At 45.4% G+C, this 22,704-nt stretch overlaps 1 protein-coding gene across 8 annotated transcripts in view; it reads left to right on the forward strand.

Moving 5' to 3' along the window:
* Positions 1-22,704, forward strand: part of CADPS2 (calcium dependent secretion activator 2) — a 1,861,089-nt gene that overhangs the window by 1,474,593 nt on the left and 363,792 nt on the right. For 6 of the 8 annotated variants that reach the window (XM_069229895.1, XM_069229888.1, XM_069229890.1 and 3 more), the window contains exons 19-20: positions 6,627-6,768; positions 7,635-7,754. In XM_069229895.1, the coding sequence (XP_069085996.1) occupies positions 6,627-6,768; positions 7,635-7,754 (262 nt within the window). The remainder of the gene's footprint in view (positions 1-6,626; positions 6,769-7,634; positions 7,755-22,704) is intronic. The other 2 variants (XM_069229893.1, XM_069229892.1) reach the window with 1 other exon arrangement.

The raw sequence follows: 22,704 nt of genomic DNA on the forward strand, positions 1-22,704 counted from the left end.
GCCAGAAGCATAGTTGCTTCTGATGGAGTGTGGTGGAGGCACCAAGGAGTACAGAGGTTTAGTGTTGCGAGGTGCGGAGTGCTGAGAGCCACAAAATACATAGAAGCTCAGAGATAAGAAGGGGCCCGGTATCTGAGCAAGTAGTTGTCCTGATGCAGCTTGTGATTCAGGTGGGTTGTAGAGTTGAGTAGAACCCAGCTGAGCCGAGACCTGCGATTCGAAGCTGTGGTTATAGGCTTGAGCATTAATTTACTTCTCTTTATGTAACCTTCTAATATAGAAGAATATGGTTGACTATATTCACCCAAACAGGTTTTCAGTGTAGGAGTGATAAAAAAAGAAATGCGTTTTAAGACGAAGACTAACAATTAAATTACAAAGTAGTGATAATTATAAGTTCTTAAGGTGTAGTTAAAGATCTCCTTGGTTATGGCTGTTCCCCAGGATATTGATTTGCCCAGCTGCAAATTTAGTAGAACTGTGGTTGTTTTTATTAATTCACTGGGATGCTGAGCTTAAGTGAAGTAGATCATTTTTTAGCTCAACTATAAGTCAATGAAAAATATTTTTGAAAAGGCAAATTCATCTCATAAAAATCATTCTTCTCGCCATCTTCAGAGGTCTGCCAAAAAGAGGGTTTTGCTGGAATAAAAGTGAAGATTTACTTTGCAACTGTTCCTCATAGAAGTGACTCTGCTTTTTCCCCCCTCGCCAAGTCCATACAAAACAAGGTACAAAACTTTATGAAAAGAGAAACATTTTCAAATCACAGTAAGTCCATCCAATACAGCTTATAAAGTTATTGGACAGTACATAGTAGCCAGTATATAGAAAATTGTATCATCTCTCAGGATGTTGACACGGTGGCTGAAGGCAATCGTGACAACCCAGGTCCATGGTGTGAACCCTCAAAGTCACTAAATTAACATGAGCTTAACTCCCTGGTAGCTTTGGTACATAGCAGAGAGGTTTAATTTAGGGCAACATATTTATGACAAGCTATGTCCATGGTGTGAACCCTCAAAGTCACTAAATTAACATAAGCTTAACTCCCTGGTAGCCTTGGTACATAGCAGAGACGCTTAATTTAGGGCAAAGTATTTATATAGCACCAAAAAACTGTAATAAAGTCAAAATGCATAACAGTGAAAACCTCAAACAGAATTAGAAAAATAAAGTAAAAGATTATAAACAACTTTACACCAAAATGACAAAAAGGCTATAAGTGAAACAGGTGATAGGAATTTTTAAAGCTGAAGTACAAATAACACCAAAAAGCAGAAAATGACAATGAAAATGAATGGTCGCAATAGATGGAGACCTAGGCATGATTTGAGGCTGACCGAGAGGGAGCGCAGGTCTGATACACTACCAGGTTCATCATGGTCAATGATTTTACCTCCTGACTGTTGTTTAAGTCACACTTCACCACAGGAGTACACTTCTAAATCCCTCCCACCAAGTACCTCAGGAGAGGCACTGAGAAACTCACATGGTGTCAGTCAGAGGATAATCAAAGGGTCCAGTCCAGGTCCAGTTGCCACTGGTCAACTTGGTACCTCAGGAAAAGGCATCTTGTAGCTAGTTGTCTCTAGTATCCATACTGAAGGTAAGCCAACTGACCCTTGGAATCCACTTCTTTATCTTGAGTGTAAGAAGGAGCAGGTCCAGTCCTTCGGGATCCTTTCAGGTCACAGACAGCAGGTTCTGTCCTCTTTTGATCTTATGCATGTCCAGAAAGAGTTCGGAAGGGGGTACCTAGGGATGCCAAATTTATGCTTGGCACGAGCTAGTGGGTGAAATTGCCTCCTGTCCCCTTCCTAACTAATGGGGTTAAAGTTCCCAGGCCCTGGCCTATCTATATTTGCAGTAGTTGCTGTTTGCCACTCTGTAAACTGGCACAAAATGCCTTGTGTAAGAGCATTTTTAAGACCACAAAAGTCTTTGGCTGCACTATACGTAGGGGTGGGGGTATGTACTGTGGTAATACTAGTGTCCTCCCACATCTGACACTAACATGCAGTGTATTGCAGGCACTGTGCCCAAAACAAACCCAGAGACAGATGTCTGGTAGGTCAAAAGCAGGGTCCACCAGCAACCATGCAGTGAATACTCAAGAATTGGCTTGGCCTTTTGTTCTCTCCTTTTCAAGCATGCCCCACATATCACATCTGGCTCAACAGGTGTATCAAGCAAGATTTGACACTGTAATGTCAAAAAGGACGCCTACTGCCCTAACTCTGCATGTTCTGTGGAGTTAACAGGAATCATCCCTACCCATTCAGGTTAGCCTAGTGTTTGCTCCTGGGAGGCATTTTATACCTTCTTCACACTGATTCAAGATTAATAACTTGCTTGGAGGAGCTAGAGTGCCAAGGAACATTAGTCTCCATCAGCATCAGAGCCAGATAATGCACTGTTAATTTTTAATGGTGCTTCCCAGTATTTCTCTATGGGGCAGGCAGTCTTCCTTCAGTGAAAATAGGTTTTGGGTGCTAATCACTGTATTTCCATGTTAACATTACATTTCTACATGTCCTACTTTTAAATACCATGCATCCTACCTTCTGGCCAGCAAGGCTATATAGGTGATTTATTAATATTTAAAGGGAAGGTTTTTACCTTCTCAGAAAGTGTTTATTTTGTTGCTTGCAGTGCATGTTTGGCATTGTTACAGTTAGGCTACAGTGGTAGGCTTGAAGCCATGTTTGCACTGCTACTATATTGGATGACACTATATGTGCTGCAGTTCATTACTGCATTTACCTTCAGGCCATGGGTACATTTTGTATCATAGACTAGGGACTTATCTGTGAAAATGCACCAATGAGAACTATGCCAATTCAGCCATGTCTAAAGGGGGAGTGCATGCACTTTACTGTTGGTTAGAAGGGATAAAGTGCACAGAGTTCTAAAGCCAGCAAATTATAGGGTACCGCAAAAAGTAAAAAATCCAGGTTGACCATGCAGAAAAGGCGGTAACCTACAGCACCCGGTTGCATCCATCACTGTTATTTTCTTTCCTTTCAGTTCCCGTCAGTCTCTCCCTGTCTTTGTACTTTTGGTTGTGCTGTCATTTGACCATATGTTTGTAGAGTCTTACCAGTGAGTGTGCAGCTGCATCTTGGGGCCTTCAGTAAGTCTGTTTTATTCTTTTTTTTTTTTTTTACATTAAATCTTTTTTTACATCTTGTTTTATTCATTCTTTTTTATAGTAAGTCTTGTTTTATTCCTTCTTTTTTACTGGGCTGGGATTATTAACTGACCACTGATTTCTGTATCTGGTGACATGTTCTATTCTCTTTATCACCAGAGATTCAGGCTTGACACGGGCCTTCAGCGAATTTGCTATTCAGAAATCATCCTATGATAATATTTTTGGTACTGAATGATCGGTAGAACCTAATAAATTATGAGGGCAGTCTAGATCTGTCTTTTTTTATATTCTTTGAGAAAGAGTCCTTGTTTCTCCTTGTCCCCGTGTTTAATCGGTATTTTAGGTGGTACAGAAACCTCAAAAGGATTAGACGACATAATGGATGCTTCAGATTACAGTGTATCCTTCCCCCAGCTAGGAATCAGCTAAGCTTGTAAGATGATGGTGTGAGGGTTGATTTTCCCTCTCCTTCTATCTAAAGTACAAACTTAGGTCATTCTCTTCCTCATTGATGCATGATGTGCTCTTAATAATTCAAAGTAATTTACATGGTGTTCTAGAAGTCTTAGTAAGAGTAAATAAAAAGCAGCATAATCAAACGAAATTATTAAAAATGTCTCCTCCAAGCTTCATTAGGTTAACACTTGTCTACCCGCCTGACATCACATTTTATTTGCTGATTTATGGTTTTGTTGTTTAGGAAGTGTTGCTATTGGATGCCTTAGCATGTCTTTAAGACACAATCCTATTCAGTACTATCCCTTGCAGTTTTGTTTGCTTTACTTTGCTGTCAAATTATGATGATTTACAGATTTGTTCCAAGAAGTAAAGATGTGCTCGCACATTGGACGTATTAAACAAACAATCATACTGCAGTTTTCATTTAAGGACCGTACTTTAAAAATAGTACATAAAACAAAAAAGAAGTTTACTCTTTTGTGGTATTTTCTCATCAAATCTCTTTAATGAAAATTACACTATTTTATTATTTTCATGAAGCATCTGTGTTAACGTACATTTTAATTTCTCTTTGGTGTTTTTCTTGGCAGGACAGACTTACAATATAATAATATATCAATTACATTATTTATTACTATTTTATCACTTTTTAACCACTTAACATTAGTGGTATTTTGCCTACCATATTCTAGCTAGCACACCAACCTACTATACATAACTAACAAATGTAACTGTCCATGCCATCCATAAGCACAATCCCTACCACACAGCTATTTACCATACCAAACGTACCATAATTAACTGCCCAATTATACCTACATACATACTACCTTTCATCTCTGCCTACCATACTTAACCTGCTATACCTACCTATCATACCCACCTACTTTAACGCCCATACCTACCCTAACATACCTAATATTTACCTACCTAATCTTCCATGCCTTTCTTATATATATCTACCCACCATACCAATCTTACCAGTCATACCATATTTAACCTACCACATCTACCTAACACACTTCCCATGCCTACATTACCATTCCTAACCACCTTACCTAACCTATCTCTTTCGCTTCAGTGTGAATATTCTGAGGTAGTGGTTTTCGTGAAAAAGAGGCAAGCCATATTCATGAAAATGTAAATAAGTGATCCAACAAAAGTAAATAAACAGCTACCACATTACTAGTAACACTAACACTTTTAAAATACTTTCGTTTGACTTCAGTAACTTTATTCTACTGTATGCTTACAAGGTTAGAGCTATTGAACTATACAAACACATACCTTGTTAATACTTAATTTTATAAAATAAAACTTAATTTTATTCCAATTCCCTTTAAATGTCATCAAATTCCATTTTATTTTTCTACTTTAATACTGTAAATACATACATGCATGTATCTTACAGTTCAAATATAGTGTACTACTAAATAAAAATATAACAGACAATCCTTCTCGTCAGTGAAGAAATTGATGTAAGCAATTTTATGGTTAATTTTCGTGTTATCTAACCACTATCTTTCTACATGAGCTAGCAGGAAGACATTGTTTTCTTATTTGATTTTGGTGGCAAGACAACAGATATGCTGATATTCGGTAAAAGATCTTTCCTCTTAATTTAATGATTGGGGTGGACTGTCAACATATATTTATAATAGATACCAATGTAGCGAAAAGAGGGGTTGTATTTTTAGGAACTCTAGGCTAAATGGATGACCTCAGCCTAGATTGCTCTTTCATCTATGTCGTCCTTCGATTATGTGCCCCCCCCCCCCCCCTTCCCCGGTAGGAGATTTTAAAGGAAGGCAATACCCTAAGGAGACCACAGTGGAAAAATAGGACCCGATTATTTCTTGGTGGTATTCAGTCTTATGAAGCAAATGGCATCTGGTGGATCTTTGAGAACTATGAACATAAAAAAGATTATTCTCTTTCAGCAATTCTGTCAAAATACCTTACCACATGTCACATAAAACATGCCCTTTCTCTCGGCATTTCTAATGCTTTTTTGTGCATAGGCATTTATCTAATGCAGAATTTTACACACATACAAATCAGCGCCAAGGAAACCCGCACTTGTATCCCTGTCATATTCACAAAATTTGAAGGTGTCCTCTAGTGCCCTCCCCCCTTTGGAAATTGATTTTCTTCAAGCCTTACTGAATATATCTTCCACTATTTCCAGAGTGGGACAGGGTCGGAAAGGAGCTTGTAAATGGCCACAAACTGCTGTATGTGGGCATTAATAAAATCTCATGGCTAACATGCCCTGGAACAGCTACTTCCAACTATTTGCAAGAAATGTACTCCAATGTGGGATAAAATATCACATAGGAGTAAAAACACTGAAAGCCCACCTTTTGTGGACTCCTTGCAAAGGAACATCCATGAATTTGCACAAGTAAATCTGATTTATAAGTGCACATAGCTTACTGAATTGCAGATTAGTGCCATGTTTTGTATTCAGTACACCCTTTATGGAACTATCTGATGCTAGATACAAGACTTTTTCCTGTCTGTGACAATGGTTCCCATCATTTGGATGTGAGGGGCTTCACAGGGTCCATCAGTTTCCATCATTCTGTTGTTGCAAATTGGCCTGCTGGCGACAATGAGGCATGCTATAAGGCAAGAGAATACCTAACTACATAGAAAAAAACTTTTTGTAGCATACCTATGATCCTTATATTAGAGACATTTCGGAACTGCATTCGAACCACAGCAAATCTTAGTGGAAAATTCGTTAAAAATGGTAAACTTTTGTAAATTCGATTTTCATCAAAATGTTTTGGTGATGAATGATGTAAACTGTGGGGTCTTCCAATAATGTTTTGCATCATCTCTGTTTACATGCAGGAGTTAGGGTCAATGCGTTCATTACTTTACTTCAAGCAGAAAACATACTTTGAAGCTTAAAACATTACCTTACTATTGTATAACAGGTAGCTAATTGTGAATGTATTGAAATGGTCATTGTTGTGATATACTTTTTTCTTTGTTTTTAAAGCTCTTTTATGCAATGGAAAGTTTCATAAACACCTGCAGGAATGCTTTGTTCCCTTGGTCATTCGCTATATTGACCTGATGGAGTCCTCTATTGCCCAGTCCATACATCGAGGGTTCGAGCAAGAGACATGGCAGCCCGTCAAGTAAGTTCTTTAGAAAGGAGTGCAGGTGAGATATGTGAGAGCTAGAGTGCAAGTATACATGCAACTTTCAATCTAGCAACACGCCTTTCAGAAACCTCAAAACGTACTCCACCTCTGCATCAGGAAACTGTGCTCATTCGGCCACGAAGATGTACCACTTCATTGATCCTGTAAATCAGCCCCTTCTTTCACAAATGCAGTTGATTGATAAATTGACTGTTGATAGGGATGTTTTGATGCATGGTGGTTGCTTTGATCCATATTTTATGTTGATAAGAAATATTTTGAAGTAATGTATCAGATGGAAAACATTATCCACTGCGAATTCGTCTTTGTTCTAGATGAACTTTAGTTTACACATGAAGAATTTCCAGATCTCATGTAACATATGTCCTGTATTGTTAATTGTAACTTGGAAGTATGAGAGTCCCTGGAATGTCAGATATTCAGTGTCAAAAATTAAGACGCCAGGAAGTTAAAAAAAATAATCTAAATGGCATGAAAATGCTGAATGGATTCTGCGAGGACAAAGCACAAACTGACTGACATATAACTACTCATACAAAGCTGTCCGACAAGGTGAAATAATGAAATATGACACCCACCTCAAACTGTGTCCATGCTGGTAGCTAGCAATAGCAATGATGTGTTAGTGGTGGTTGGTCACGGGCGGCTATTGCTCTTTCTGAGTTCATTCTTGGGTACACTAACAGCACATGCCTTCTTTCGTTGACTGTTGACTGTCACTTAAAGGAATGCCTTTCTGTGTTTTGATTTGTACGTCTTTTTGGATAAAAAGGTTTCTCTGTTTGTCATTTTAGCAAGAGATTTATTGTACTATGTTCTTGAATTGTTTTTCTTCGCAGGAGCATCACCAACAACCTTCCCACTGTGCCCCTACCAAAAGTTCCAAGCCTTGCTCTTAATCTTCCGCAGATCCCTAGGTTTTCAGCGCCAGCCTGGATTGCCTCTTTATATGATTCCACGTGTGTATTCCTCTTCTTTGGCCTGCATGTTTGGAGTGGAGTCCAGTCTTGTACATGTGGCTTGTGTTGTAGTGTTGGATATTTGTGACAGCCCGGTTCCCTTGGGTGGGTATTGCTTAGCTCTGAGCTTCACGTTAAGTGTCTCACCACCTCATTCACTCATGAATTATCCAGAACAATATTATTCGAATCAGACTGTAGGTTTCAAATATTAATAGAGCTACATTTGAAGGTGGACACCAAACAACACTTGCTCCCCAAAAAATACACTGACTGGTCCCTTGGGATGCTTGCAATTAGCATGTGAATTATCTAAGTGCACAAAGGTACCTTGACAATACTTGCACAATTGCATCTCATTCTGGATATTTCTGCCTCATGCAGGCTGTCTAGCGTTTTCGTCTTTCATACAGTATGTGTTCGCTGTCCGAATTCCAGAACTCTTTTCCTCATTTACATTGACTAGATTGCTTACCTTGATGGTATTTAATGTTAAACGGTATTAACTTGGTTTAGTGTAATTGTGTTTATGTAGCGCTTACTACCATTGAAGATGTTTTGAAGAGCTTTACGTTCAGATCTGTACACAAGAAATGCTTCACGTACCAGGTGATAGAACTCCGGCAATGAATGTCACTCATAATTCCTCTGATACCTCTTGCGAGGAATGATGGGTTTCAGTTCAACCTCCTTTTGAGAATAGTGCAGAGAGCCTGGAACATGTGTAGCAGAAGACGGGTGTACTGGGCATATTTGTCAATTGGTAACAAATCCATCAAACGAATATTCATCTTGAGAATGGTTCATTGCAATATTTAACTGCGCTGGCCTCTTCGTCTGCACACCTCTTTATATAGAGCTCCCCAAAGTTGAGGGCATTAGAGTGTTCTATAGACCTCAAAAGTGCAAAAGCAAACACATTAATCGAATCATGTCTGGAATAGAAGGGTCATTTTAGATGGTGGTAATGCAAACACATTCGCTTGTCAAGGAAGGCTCGGCGTGTTTTTTTAAGGAAGTAAGACGTGCAGCCTGGTAGATATCGACTGAAAGGAATTTCCAAGCGCTCTTAGCTGTAGAAGAGAATCTGGCTTTAAATATATCGATTCCCGTTGACTTGTGGATGTTTAAGCAGCAGGAGTGTTTTATTGTTGCAGCACTTGATCTCCCACTGAGAGAGAGTGCCTTATGGACAGGTAGGAGATGGATGTGAGGGCCCTCACCAGTAATCGAACACCATGTAAAGTTTGGCCAATGGAAATATTGCACTAATGCAAATCTGATTTTATTTCATTTTTCGAATATCGATGCACGCTGCAGTGCTGCAAATGGCTTTTGGTGCTGAAACATTTGATTACCGCACGCTGCAGAGAATAGTGATGTCCCTGTCAAAGTAGGGCAGAACCACAGCAGCTATTTCAACAAAGGCAGAAGGGTTACGAAATTTCCTCTTCACGAGGGGATGTAGTTGGTATGATGGTGATATGAACAGGGCAAGTGTAAAACTAAAAGCTCTCACTACAGGGGCGGCTCCTTCGTTATGGCAAAGGAGTGTCACCCCACTGGCTGCGCAGAATCAAATAAACCAATAGATCGTTTTATTTGTCTGCTTCTGGCTCAGCCAGCAGTGCAGAGGGGTGCGGGGCTGGGCCACGGGAGGTGGGAGGAGGGGAAACTGCACCTAAGTGCACATGTCTGTTTGGCCAGCCACCTGAGGCCAGCCAAACACATAAGCACACTTAAGTTTCTCCAGCCTGCACAGGACCCCAGTCACAGCTTCTCAGACGAATCCTGGTGCTGCTTTCACGATAGGTTTTGCATGCAAGCAGCACCAGGATTGCTAAGGATCCTAGACCCAGCAGTGAATGCTGGGACACCAGAGGAAGAGGAGAGTGAGGCAGCAGGATGCGGCAGGGATGGAGGCAAGGTAAGTTTTGATTTTTCAAAATTTTTACCTTGTCTATGTCCTTCCCCTCCACCCCTCCCCTTGCATTATGCGGCAGCCGCCGCCGTCTCACCAGACAGAAACTAAAGCTGGTGGCCATGATGGCAAGTGTTGCACACTTAACAATGGCACTTTCTCAAATGAAAGAGGAAACTTTTCATTTGGTGGAGCTACATTTGAGAAATAGCAGAGAAATTCAATAATTGTTTCTGGAGACGTCTGTTTGTTGACCCCTTTGCAGGAGGAGGACCTGAAATAGCATTAGTTATTAGCGCATATTGATTCATCAGTGCCTCCTGTAGTGTTGGGGGCCATAGGCCCTCATGCTACTTCAATAAGTCACACGGACACAACATGGTGGTTACTGGAACTGGCCTCGGGCATGTGCGCCCGGACCCTTTTATTTGCGGGGTCACCTGACCGGTGACACCTGTGATGCCCCGGGTGTGGGGTGAGTGTTAAGCCTACCCTCGAGGAGTGGCTGGTGCAAGCACGTTATCACAAAACACTAGTATGAGTCCAGCCGGACTCTACATCCCTCCCAAACTGTATTTCAAAGAGACAAACAAGACCAACCTGTGGGAGATAAATCAACAGTAAAACAGAACTCCACTGAGTCTCTTCAGGTGGTCCATCGGACATCCTGCATGGACAGATGCAGCCGGGGTACTCTGCATCATGGCACGCCTCCGGAGTTTAACCAGACTACTCTGGGCACAAATGGCAGTGTTGGCGAAGTCTGAGTTCCTCAATCGCCTGTCCATGACATTCCAATGTACTCAGGCACTGTTGGCCCTGTTCCACCTGGGCTCACAATGTTGGAGTCTACTTACAAAGTTTAATGGGGGTGCGTCAGGAGCAATGGGGAGTCCACTTTAAGGATCTCTCTTTAAAGGCATCCATGCTCCAGGGATAGCGTAACTGCAAAGACAGAGGATGATAATGGACAAAGGGATGTCTTCCTTGAAGGCCTTGGTGCTTTCCAACATCTGCTGGTAGAGCAGCTTCAGGCTTCCCTCTCGTGTCAGGACTCCATCGCAGAGAAGTCTCCTCGAGGCCCTTTTGCAGGGTTGCCACGGGACCATGTGTACTGTGCAGGGCCTATCACAGGCTCAGCGAAGGCGTTGCTTAGGAACAGCCAACAGGACCACATCCAAGTCGCTCGTGCAGCCACGAAGGGTGGTTGTCTCAGGGTGTCTCTGTGGTCTGGCCATCAGGACTCAGGTACACTGGCCCCTGCCCGATAGTCTCTGGGTGACCAGTATCTGTCCATGACCTCAGTGCTTCCTAGTGCCTGTCGTGGAACTGCCTCTGACACATCTCTCTGGTAGGGATTGTACTCTCACTGGAATTCCCTTGAGGCCCTTGCCCCTGGATTGCCACAGGACTGCATTGGCTGTGCGGGCCATTTGTAGGCTGCACCAAGGGGGTCGCTGCAGAACTCTCAACAGGGCCACGTCCAAGCCTTGTGCAGTCCCAAGGGTGGATGGTCCAAATGGTCGAGTATGCGCTGTTCGGCAGGTCTCAGCTTCACCGGGCTCACAGCAGGATTCTGGGTGGTCAAATTCCCACGGTGCAGGGATGCCTTGTCAACCTCTGATATTTTCACTGACATTGACTACATTCTGGTGGTGTAGTGCTCCTTAGGTGGTTTGAGTGATGCACCTGGTAATGTTGAAGATCTTACCATCTATTTGTTAAGATCAGCAGGTGGCGGTGTCTTGCTTGGAGAAGGGATGACTCAAGGGACTTCGTAGCCACTTGCGGATGTCGTTTAGCATGTGCAGTTACCAGGAGGGATGCCATCTATGTCAAGGAGCTGGTGACAGGTGGCTGGACGGTCACACTGAGAAGTGTGGGGTCTGGATGCAGTTCACGTGTGCTGGCAGCTTACAGTTGGTCCACCCGTAGAGCTGTCTTTAGTGGCGGCTGTTCACACTGGTGACTGGCTTGTGTTGATGGATGCCCTCTCTGGTACTGGTACGACTCCTCAGTCCTATTGCGCTTCTCCCTTTCTCGTGCACACCTGTGGGGTTCCTGATCTTTTGTGTGACAGGTCTGTCACTCACCTTTATTTCCTAGAACCTTCTCAACGTGACTTTGTGCCACGTTCCTCACTCTTCTCCTCTCCATTTCCTTTCTTGATGTGGCGTTGCGCCACGGGTTGCATGTTGCATCACATGGACCTCTCACTGGCTTGTGTGCTGCACCTTGGACTGTGAATCTTCTTCCATTGCAGCCTCTCGCAGGCTTAGTCCTGTCAACAGCACTTGATTCCTTCTTCTTGCGGACCTCACACCGGTCCTGTCCCTTCCTCAGGGATGTTCTAGGTGGTCCACCCCCAGACTGGAGGGTCACCTTTCCTTCTTCCTGTCTTCACTGGAGGGCACAGTGCTTGCGCCTCGAGACTGCGCTGTTGCAGCGCTTGCTCTTGCTTCCATTTGCTCACTGGTGGGCCTACAGTGGCCATCTAGTGCTCTGGTGTGGCTGGCTGGCGCGCCTCTTCCAATTAGTATTTTGTCTAGTCCTGTGAGACTGTCTTTCTCTGGCACCTGCCCATGATGTCAAATTCACCGGTGCGGCTGTCTGCGCACCTCTGACTTTGCGCTCATAGTGCTTCTTCCTCGCACCCTCCACTGGCACTTGGCGGGCCTGTTCACCAGGCCTGCGGTGGTGGCCGTTTACCGCTAGGGGCATGTGGTGCAAATCTTCTCGCTGGTGGTGGTGGCGGCAGACAGCCGCTAAGGGCTGCGCATGCAGCTTGTAGTATGCCTCATGGTCAGACCCTGCAAGTAGCTGGTTGATGAAACATGGGTTCTCTCATGCTTTCACTGTAAGTCCCTGTGTGGAAGAGGGGCCTTGCACGAGCCATTCGCTCATATTGGAGCAGTCCATTTGGCTGCCACTTGGTGGCGCTGCGGTGTTCTTCTACCCAGCAGTGTCAGTTTGACAAAAACTGCAAGGCGTGCAGGGGTAGGAAAAACCAAAACGGTGTCCTGTAGGCTGGTCCAGCATGCCTGGCTGTCAGGTGGTTTTGCTATGTATTACTGTGCGGTCCCAGGTCGAAGCTGCCTCGCAACATTCATTTTCGTCTGTAATGCGTGCGGGTGACCACCAGGTAGCACTGCAATCACTTCACAAGGTCACAGCAGCCTTCCCAGATGCTGTGGGCCTCACAGGTACTCGAGGTGTGGGGATTCACTTAATCCGGGCATGATGTGGGCCGCACGCTGCTGATGTGGACGTTTCCTTTTCCAGCGCCCGCTCCCTAGGTAAGGGCAGTTCTTTTTTTCCTATATGGCCCCGCAGTGGGGAGGCGGGCGACCTGTACCCTGTGCTGTGGGGGGTCAGCCCTCTCGATGGAGACCATTGTGGGCAGATCTCCAGTCCTTTTGCTTGGGGGAGAGTCACTGACTGTTGGTCACTGCGCCCGGCAGTGCACTTCTGCCCATTCCGCTGCCTCTCTGCTGGCTAGGGCTCCAGGCGTTACTTTGCCGGCAGGGGAGGTCTATATGTTCTCCCCATGTTCAAATGGGACTGGGTTTGCGTCAGCGGCCTTTATTCCTACATGTCAATGTGGTACAGGGCACATCCTAGGACAGGCCTTCTCATACCTTGATGAGCACGTCCTCCCTTCAGCACTCTGTCCCTCGCGCTGTTGTGTCGTTCACCCGACAATATGTTGGAGATGACCAGTTTTCTTTCTGCGGGTGATGCACACAGTCACCTTCCTTCCCTTGGTGGCAGCAGACTTTCACCAGGGAGCACACAGCCTTCTCGGCACTCGTCCTAGCTTTTCCTCCTTTCCCCAGTGCAGGCTCACTCGGGGAGTTTCTCTCTCTTAACGCGCAGTTGACATAGCACACACTTCTCCATGCACCGGTGAGTGGTAGTAGGTCTTCTAAGTAGGTACCGCCACAAGCCCTGCTTTTTGCTTCAGCTGGTGGGGTGCCTTGTGCTGGCTCAGAGCAGGAGGGGGCTGCAGGGGCATGAGCATGTGGGCAACGGCCGGGCCTTACTTGTGGACACCAGTGTGCGCACTGGAAGGCCTAAGTAGCTGTCGTACTGGCAGCAGGTGCTGGGCTACCTTGGGCACAGGCTACACTCCCCCCACTTCAAAACTCAAGGCTGCTGCATGCACACACGCAGGTCCAACCCACTCATCGTCATTGTAGTGTTGGGGGCCCTAGGCCCTCATGCTACTTCAATAAGTCACACGGACACAGCATGGTGGTTACTGTATCTGGCCTTGGGCACGTGTGCCAGGACCCTTTTATTTGTAGAGCCACCTAACCGGTGACACATGTGATGGATGGATGGGTGTGGGGTGAGTGTTAAACCAGCCCTCGAGGTGTGGCTGGTGGAAGCACATCATTACCAAACACTAGTATGAGTCCAGCCGGACTTTACACCTCCAGCTAACAAGATGGCTTCCAGGGTTTCTAATCAAGATCAAATAACTTGGATTATTGTACTAAGCCCTCAGGCACACCACGGAAGAGGGCAAGCAAGGGGGTGTGTGGAGGGAAGACATACAGAATGTAAATTAAACAAAGGGTTGCCTTTCTCATAGGAAGGAATGTAAATAGTGTGAACAGTTTGGGACTTTCACTCCGCTGCCCTTCATGGTTGACAAAACAGTCATAAATTTGTGATAGCCTGTTCAAGTGACACAGATGCCACAAGGTGTTAACAAGCAGGGGCTGCTGTTTTAAATTATGAAGGCGTAAGAATCTCAACACAGTTGTTGCCCGACAAATGAGAAAGGATGAAGTTTTTGTTGCTGACGTGATTCTGTATTTGTGAATTTGTGATAATATTAACATTCTAGTGTCTATATAGGATTGAGAGGTCACCCAGAGGATGATTCAGTGAGGCAAATGCTTGCTGCAGTCGTGTGCTCTGATCTACAGGTCATGAGTTCGAATACCAGCAAGGCCAACTCAGGCTCTCACCCTTTTATGACTGGATATATTGTTTCCCAAAAAAAGTGAATATCATTAACGACTTTTATTTACAATTGCTCGGAAAAGGCAAAAATCTGATTTGAAGCACTGAGAAAAAACTATTAGCAGTGTCAGGCTTTCCGAACAAATGGTGATTTGACGATGGAAATGAATCTTACTGGGATTAAGCCCTGAAAAACTGTGAGAACAAGTCTGAGTATCAATTTTAGGACATTTGAAACTTTCATGGTTTATTTAACCCTTAACAAAAGTGTAAAAAATTATCAATTGCAATATGGCTGCCCCCTTAGACCAAATGTAGAGAAGGGTTGTCATTGGCTATCTTTTGTTGTATTCTTTAATAGTGGCTACACAGACTAGGTGGTACACAGTTCACAAGAGCCCCACAGATGCTCCTCTTTGCACAAACTTCATATTCAGGCTGTGCTTTGTCGCAGAGGCGGTGCCATGTTACCACCCTCACCACCAGCGTGTTGCCCTTGAGACTCCCTCTCATTGGCAATACACTCTCTTTTGGTACAGGCTATGCAGGACCAAGAATGGGTGCACTATCTTACTATTACCCTCCCAGACCATCAGTGTGTGAAGACCATCACCATGCCTCTTGCCTTACTCATCACTACACGTATGCACTAATCTCACAGCTCACTGGTGTGCAGGAGGTCTTGGTGGTGATTACAGAAGGGCTCCTTCTGTTGCGTGCCATTGCTCGGCCAATAGTGTAGAAATCTTGGTTTTTATGCTTTGAAGATGGCTGCCATATTGTGCAATGCAGCATACCTTACATCGTCACAGCAATGCATGTGAAGACTCCGTGCATACTGTGTCATGCAACACAACGGACATTTTGAAAGTACAGAAACAATGTCTTCATTATTTGTATTTCTTTTCACATGGCTAGTCACAGTTATTAGCTGTGAAAATGCAGATGAAATGTAAAAGAAAAACAGCATTGGCAAAGGCAGTAGCAACTACCACCATGGGAAGGAGTAGCGCAGAATAGTGCAGAGGGACAACATCCAGAGCAATCACTAATAGTACCATTCAGCAGTTGACATGCTGAGGAGGAGAGAGAAGACATGACGTAATAATGAAATCCAGTGTATTGTCGAGGCCTCCATCCTGTGCCTGGGGCTCTTCTTCTGAGGAGGAGAGAAATTGAGTCAGTCAGAGGGAGCATGGGAAAGAGCATGACTGCCTCTGAAGGTCAAGGCATGCGCTGCCCTAGACTGCTAAACAGTTACTCAAAAATGAGTTCCATGAAGTCAACAGTGGAAGGATAAACAAGGTTCAATCATAAGGAAGGGAAACAATCTACACACCAGGGGAGGAACAAACACAGAAGAGCGAGGAAAGCCATCAATAAGAAATGAGGAACCGAGGTTGAAAAAACCCATCTAATTCTGACCAAAGGCTGATTCTCTATGGTATATTCAATGCTGTCTGTAGCCATAACAGTAAACCAATAGTGGAAGACTGCTGTCCTATTGCTCCACAGTATGTGTGCTGCCCTGTTGGCTTTTCCAAACTTTAAAGGTACTTTTAACAAGGTAGTTGGCTGAAGGAGGCTGTGTGACCAAAAGCCCCTTGATGTATTTTTGCTCTGTTAGCAAACCCACTGATCTATGACCAGGCCAGACCAGAAATTAGAAGGGAGGGGGATGTGCGATCATAGTCACAAATATGCCTGTCATTTTCGTCATCATGCCAGAAAGTGAACCATTTTTTTCATTAGGTTGAATGAGGTTCTAAAACTACTTTCCATGAAAGCATTTTCCAATTAGGACGTAGACATTATGACCTACCATCTCATTTTGACTCTCAAATCCTGCTTTGTGGCCTTTTTTGTTTTAATATTTCTTAGAAAATTAATTGAGTTGATCCATATCATGATAACATGACTATTATCAAAATATGAATAAGCCCCAACTTATTTGCCATAATTGTTAAATCGGAAATTATTGTTTTTTTGTTTCATGCTACCATTGCCTTTTGCTTAAAACTCTCAAATTTGGCCACATTATATCTTTCATTTTTGAGTCCTCTGTGAGAGACAGCACTTTGGGCTCATGTTTCATGATATTGCAATTAGGCCTGGGCTAAATTTTTATTACGCCAGCGTAATTTCAGCAATCTCGTGTTACACTTGTTAGGTAAAATTCCGAAATTATGCCACTTCATGTAATTTCGCACTATTTGTGGTAACGCGGTAAACATTTTCAGCAAACTGCCCCATGCCAAGCAAGTTAATCATCTTCCATCTACATGTTTTCACTTGCATAACCTGTTGAAGACTAGAAAACAGATCCTACCTTTTTTACCTACGTGAGTTCATTGTGTTGTCGTTGAGGCCACCATTTTGAATTGGTTAGATTATTGTAACCCCTTAGTTCTGGCACTCTTAGGTCTCATTCAGAAGTTGCAGAGGATTTTGGGTCTCCCAAAATTTGCTTCATCTGCCAAGGAACTTGAACATGTACATCGCTTCCCATGCATAATATTTTAAAACCACTGTGCCAGGTAATTAAGGTAGTACATGGACAAGGACCTGTGTATCTGAGTACAAAATTCAACATTTATGCCTCTTCTCTCCTCTTACGGTCCAAAGATTCCTTTTGGCACTGTTTAAATGGTCAAAAAGTGAAGGCAAAGCTTCCTCTATATCAGTAGCAAACCTTAGGAATGATCTTCCAGACTCCCTTTGCAAATCAAAGGAGTTGATGCATTTTAGGAAATCCTTAAAAACATGGCTATTCAGGCTTTAATTTTCTACGCTTGCATCAGTAATTTTCTCTTTTAAGCACCATGACACATTTTTTAGGTAGTTATTGTGCTGCATAAAATATATAACATAACATCTGAGGTAAAAATGTACTGCAAACACAAGGTAACAACAGAACACAAGCAGCTTTTCACAGTGCGTTTGCTTCCCATACTTTCACATAATTTTGCTGAAATTTGTCTTAATTACCAAAGGTAGATTTAACTGTTAGAATTTGTTTGTACTTGGCAGTGGTTTGCACTCTGTCCAAGTAAGGACCCTCACTCTAGTCAGGGTACAGGAGTCACACAGCTGTGATAACCCCTGCTCACCACCTTGGTAGCTTCTCACAAGCAGTCCGGCTCATCTCAGTGGCAATGTGTAATGTATTTGTACACACACACAGTAACACAGTGAAAACACTACAAAAGGACTCCACAGCACTTTAGAAAAATAGCCAATATTGATCTAAAATAAACAAGACCAAAATGACAAAAATCCTGCATACACAAGTAAAGAGACACATTTTCAAACATTAAATCTTACTATATCATTTAGAAACATAATAGCTCCAACTGGGGCTATCATGGCGTCATGACAGAGTCGCTTCTAACAGTCTGATGCCACTCCTGAGGGAGTGCGGGCGGGTCACGGACTCAGGAGCCCCCAGATAAAGTACCTTAGAAAGCAATGAGGAAACAAAGACGTTGCATGGAGTCAAGGAGGTGAGAGGTCGCTGGAGCCAGTGCAGCGTCGGTTCCTTACTGCCACTGGGGAGGTGGGGTGTTGGTTGCTTACTGTTAGGCAGGCGAGGTGAAGTGTTGGTTCCTTACAGTTGCAGAGGAGGTGATATGGAGTTGGCAGTGAGGCGTCAGTTTCTTACGACAAGGCAGGGTCGATTGATCCATCAGGTTAAGATGCGAGGTGTCGACTTTGTTGTATCGCGATCACACCACAAGGCCCCGGGTGCTGCAAAGGAGTCGGGTGCACGACACTCTGGATTTGTTCTGTGGCGGGACTTCACAGGCGCTGCAGCATGTCTGGCCCGCAGCATCAGTCGCAGTTGTTGCACTCAGCGGAGACCACGGCTCATGTGCAGGCAGTGGCGCGGGGTCAGAGAGCGGGCCCGGTTCCAAAGTCGTTCTGGAGGTTGATGCACTTGTTTCTTCCTTGATTCACCAGAACTCACTCCCAGGGGCCCAGGAACTGGCAAGAGCAAAAGAGCCCAGGCGCTGGCAGGTGAAATTTTTAATGTCCCTGAAACTTCATAACAGGAGGCAAACTCAGTCCAAGCCCTTGGAGAACCTTTAGAAGCAGGATGTAAAAAGCAAAGTCCAGTCCTTCCACTCCCAGTACAGAAGCAGCAGGCCAGCACAGCAAAGCAACAGGCAGAGTGGTAGTCCGTCCTACAACTTCCAGTTCTTCTTCCTGGCAGAGTGTCCTCAGTTCAGAAGGATTCTAACTTTGTGGGTGTAGGAAGTTGGCTCTGTATGTGCTATTTCAAAGTAAGGAATAGCATGCACAGAGTCCAAGGGTTCCCCTTAGAGGTAAGATAGTGGCAAAAAGAGATAATACTAATGCTCTATTTTGTGGTAGTGTGGTCGAGCAGTAGGCTTATCCAAGGAGTAGTGTTAAGCATTTGTTGTACATACACACAGGCAATAAATGAGGAACACACACTCAGAGACAAATCCAGCCAATAGGTTTTGTTATAGAAAAATATATTTTCTTAGTTTATTTTAAGAACCACAGGTTCAAATTCTACATGTAATATCTCATTTGAAAGGTATTGCAGGTAAGTACTTTAGGAACTTTGAATCATTTCATTAGCATGTATACTTTTTACATAAAACACAATAAGCTGTTTTAAAAGTGGACACAGTGCAATTTTCACAGTTCCTGGGGGAGGTAAGTTTTTGTTAGTTTTGTCAGGTAAGTAAATCACTTACAAGTCTCAGGTTTGGGTCCAAGGTAGCCCACCGTTGGGGGTTCAGAGCAACCCCAAAGTTATCACACCAGCAGCTCAGGGCCGGTCAGGTGCAAAGGTCAAAGAGGTGCCCAAAACACATAGGCTTCAATGGAGAGAAGGGGGTGCCCCGGTTCCAGTCTGCCAGCAGGTAAGTACCCGCGTCTTCGGAGGGCAGACCAGGGGGGTTTTGTAGGGCACCGGGGGGGACACAAGTCAGCACAGAAAGTAGACCCTCAGCAGCGCGGGGGCGGCCGGGTGCAGTGTGCAAACACGCGTCGGGTTTTCAATGGTTTCTTATGAGAGATCAAGGGATCTCTTCAGTGTTGCAGGCAGGCAAGGGGGGGGCTCCTCGGGGTAGCCACCACCTGGGCAAGGGAGAGGGCCTCCTGGGGGTCACTCCTGCACAGGAGTTCCGTTCCTTTAGGTGCTGGGGGCTGCAGGTGCAGGGTCTTTTCCAGCCGTCGGGAAATGGAGTTCAGGCAGTCGCGGTCAGGGGGAGCCTCGGGATTCCCTCTGCAGGCGTCGCTGTGGGGGCTCAGGGGGGACAACTTTGGTTACTCACAGTCTTGGAGTCGCCGGAGGGTCCTCCCTGAAGCGTTGTATCTCCACCAGTCGAGTCGGGGTCGCCGGGTGCAGTGTTGCAAGTCTCACGCTTCTTGCGGGGAGTTGCAGGGGTCTTTAAATCTGCTACTTGAAACAAAGTTGCAGTTCTTTTGGAGCAGGGCCGCTGTCCTCAGGAGTTTCTTGTCTTTCTCGAAGTCGGGCAGTCCTCAGAGGATTCAGAGGTCGCTGGTCCCTTGGAAAGCGTCGCTGGAGCAGGTTTCTTTGGAAGGCAGGAGACAGGCCGGTAGGACTGGGGCCAAAGCAGTTGGTGTCTTCTGTTCTTCCTCTGCAGGGGTTTTTCAGCTCAGCAGTCTTCTTCTTCAGGTAAGTTGCAGGAATCTAAATTCTTAGGGTCAGGGAAGCCCTTAAATACTAAATTTAAGGGCGTGTTTAGGTCTGGGGGGTTAGTAGCCAATGGCTACTAGCCCTGAGGGTGGGTACACCCTCTTTGTGCCTTCTCCCAAGGGGAGGGGGTCACATTCCTATCCCTATTGGGGGAATCCTCATTCTACAAGATGGAGGATTTCTAAAAGTCAGAGTCACCTCAGCTCAGGACACCTTAGGGGCTGTCCTGACTGGCCAGTGACTCCTCCTTGTTATTCTCATTATTTCTCCTGGACTTGCCGCCAAAAGTGGGGGCTGTGTCCAGGGGGCGGGCATCTCCACTAGCTGGAGTGCCCTGGGGCATTGTAACACGAAGCTTGAGCCTTTGAAGCTCACTGCTAGGTGTTACAGTTCCTGCAGGGGGGAGGTGTGAAGCACCTCCACCCAGAGCAGGCTTTGTTTCTGTCCTCAGAGAGCACAAAGGCTCTCACCGCATGAGGTCAGACACTCGTCTCTCAGCAGCAGGCTGGCACAGACCAGTCAGTCCTGCACTGAACAATTGGGTAAAATACAGGGGGTATCTCTAAGATGCCCTCTGTGTGCATTTTTTAATAAATCCAACACTGGCATCAGTGTGGGTTTATTATTCTGAGAAGTTTGATACTAAACTTCCCAGTATTCAGTGTAGCCATTATGGAGCTGTGGAGTTCGTTTTTGACAGACTCCCAGCCCATATACTCTTATGGCTACCCTGCACTTACAATGTCTAAGGTTTTGCTTAGACACTGTAGGGGCATAGTGCTCATGCACATATGCCCTCACCTGTGGTATAGTGCACCCTGCCTTAGGGCTGTAAGGCCTACTAGAGGGGTGACTTACCTATGCCACAGGCAGTAGGAGGTTGGCATGGCACCCTGAGGGGAGTGCCATGTCGACTTAGTCATTTTCTCCCCACCAGCACACACAAGCTGGCAAGCAGTGTGTCTGTGCTGAGTGAGGGGTCCCTAGGGTGGCATAAGAAATGCTGCAGCCCTTGGAGACCTTCCCTGGCATCAGGGCCCTTGGTACCAGGGGTACCAGTTACAAGGGACTTACCTAGGTGCCAGGGTTGTGCCAATTGTGGAAACAATTGTACATTTTAGGTGAAAGAACACTGGTGCTGGGGCCTGGTTAGCAGGGTCCCAGCACACTTCTCAGTCAAGTCAGCATCAGTATCCGGCAAAAAGTGGGGGGTAACTGCAACAGGGAGCCATTTCTTTACAGTGGGTTCAGAGGTACAGTACTTATATCAATCTTTGCCTTTGGAGTAGGCAAACTTCAAAGAAACGTCTTTGTTGTGCACAAGACCCTGCCTTTCCTGCCCTGGCCCCAGACTCACTCCAGGGGCTAGGAGACTGCTTTGTGCAAGGACAGACACAGCCCTATTCTGGTGCAAGTGTCATCTCCTCCCACCACTCTAGCTCAGGAAGACCCATCAGGATATGCAGGGCACACCTCAGCTCCCTTTGTGTGACTGTCTAGAGCAACGGTACTCAAAGTACGGCCCGCGGGCCGCCAGCGGCCCCACGGACCTAGCTTGGCGGCCCGCGAGACGCACACCAAACGCCTTATCATAATGGCAGCAGTATGTAAACATAGAAGAGGGCCGCGGGAGCATGCTCCCGTGGCCCTCCTCTATGTTTACATACGGCGGCCATTGTTTATGGCGTTGCCCTGACGATCCTGGAAGCCAAAGCCCCATAAAAGTCAGCGCTTGCAGCTAACTTTTATGGGGCTTTGGTCGTCTGCTGCCCGCCTGCCTGCCTGCCTGCTGTTCCACATTTGTGGCATCTTTACAGTGCTTTGAGTCAGGTAAGGCTCTTTGGTTATTTATTTATTTGTTTTTAATGTAGTGTGTGTTACTGGGGTAGGCGTGAGAGCAGATTGCGCTGTGTGTGTGCGCTGTGTGTGTGTGTTACTGGGGTAGGGGTGAGAGCAGATGGCGCTGTGTGTATGCGCGCTGTGTGTGTTACTGGGGTAGGGGTGAGAGCAGATGGCGCTGTATGTGTGCGCGCTGTGTGTGTTACTGGGGTAGGGGTGAGAGCAGATGGCGCTGTGTGTGTGCGTGCTGTGTGTGTTACTGGGGTAGGCGTGAGAGCAGATTGCGCTGTGTGTGTGTGCTATGTGTGTGTGTTACTGGGGTAGGGGTGAGAGCAGATGGCGCTGTGTGTGTGCGCGCTGTGTGTGTTACTGGGGTAGGGGTGAGAGCAGATGGCGCTGTGTGTGTGCGCGCTGTGTGTGTTACTGGGGTAGGGGTGAGAGCAGATGGCGCTGTATGTGTGCGCGCTGTGTGTGTTACTGGGGTAGGGGTGAGAGCAGATGGCGCTGTGTGTGTGCGCGCT

This window comes from Pleurodeles waltl, chromosome 4_1 (genome assembly GCF_031143425.1).
Source record: "Pleurodeles waltl isolate 20211129_DDA chromosome 4_1, aPleWal1.hap1.20221129, whole genome shotgun sequence".
Taxonomy (NCBI): Eukaryota; Metazoa; Chordata; class Amphibia; order Caudata; family Salamandridae; genus Pleurodeles; species Pleurodeles waltl.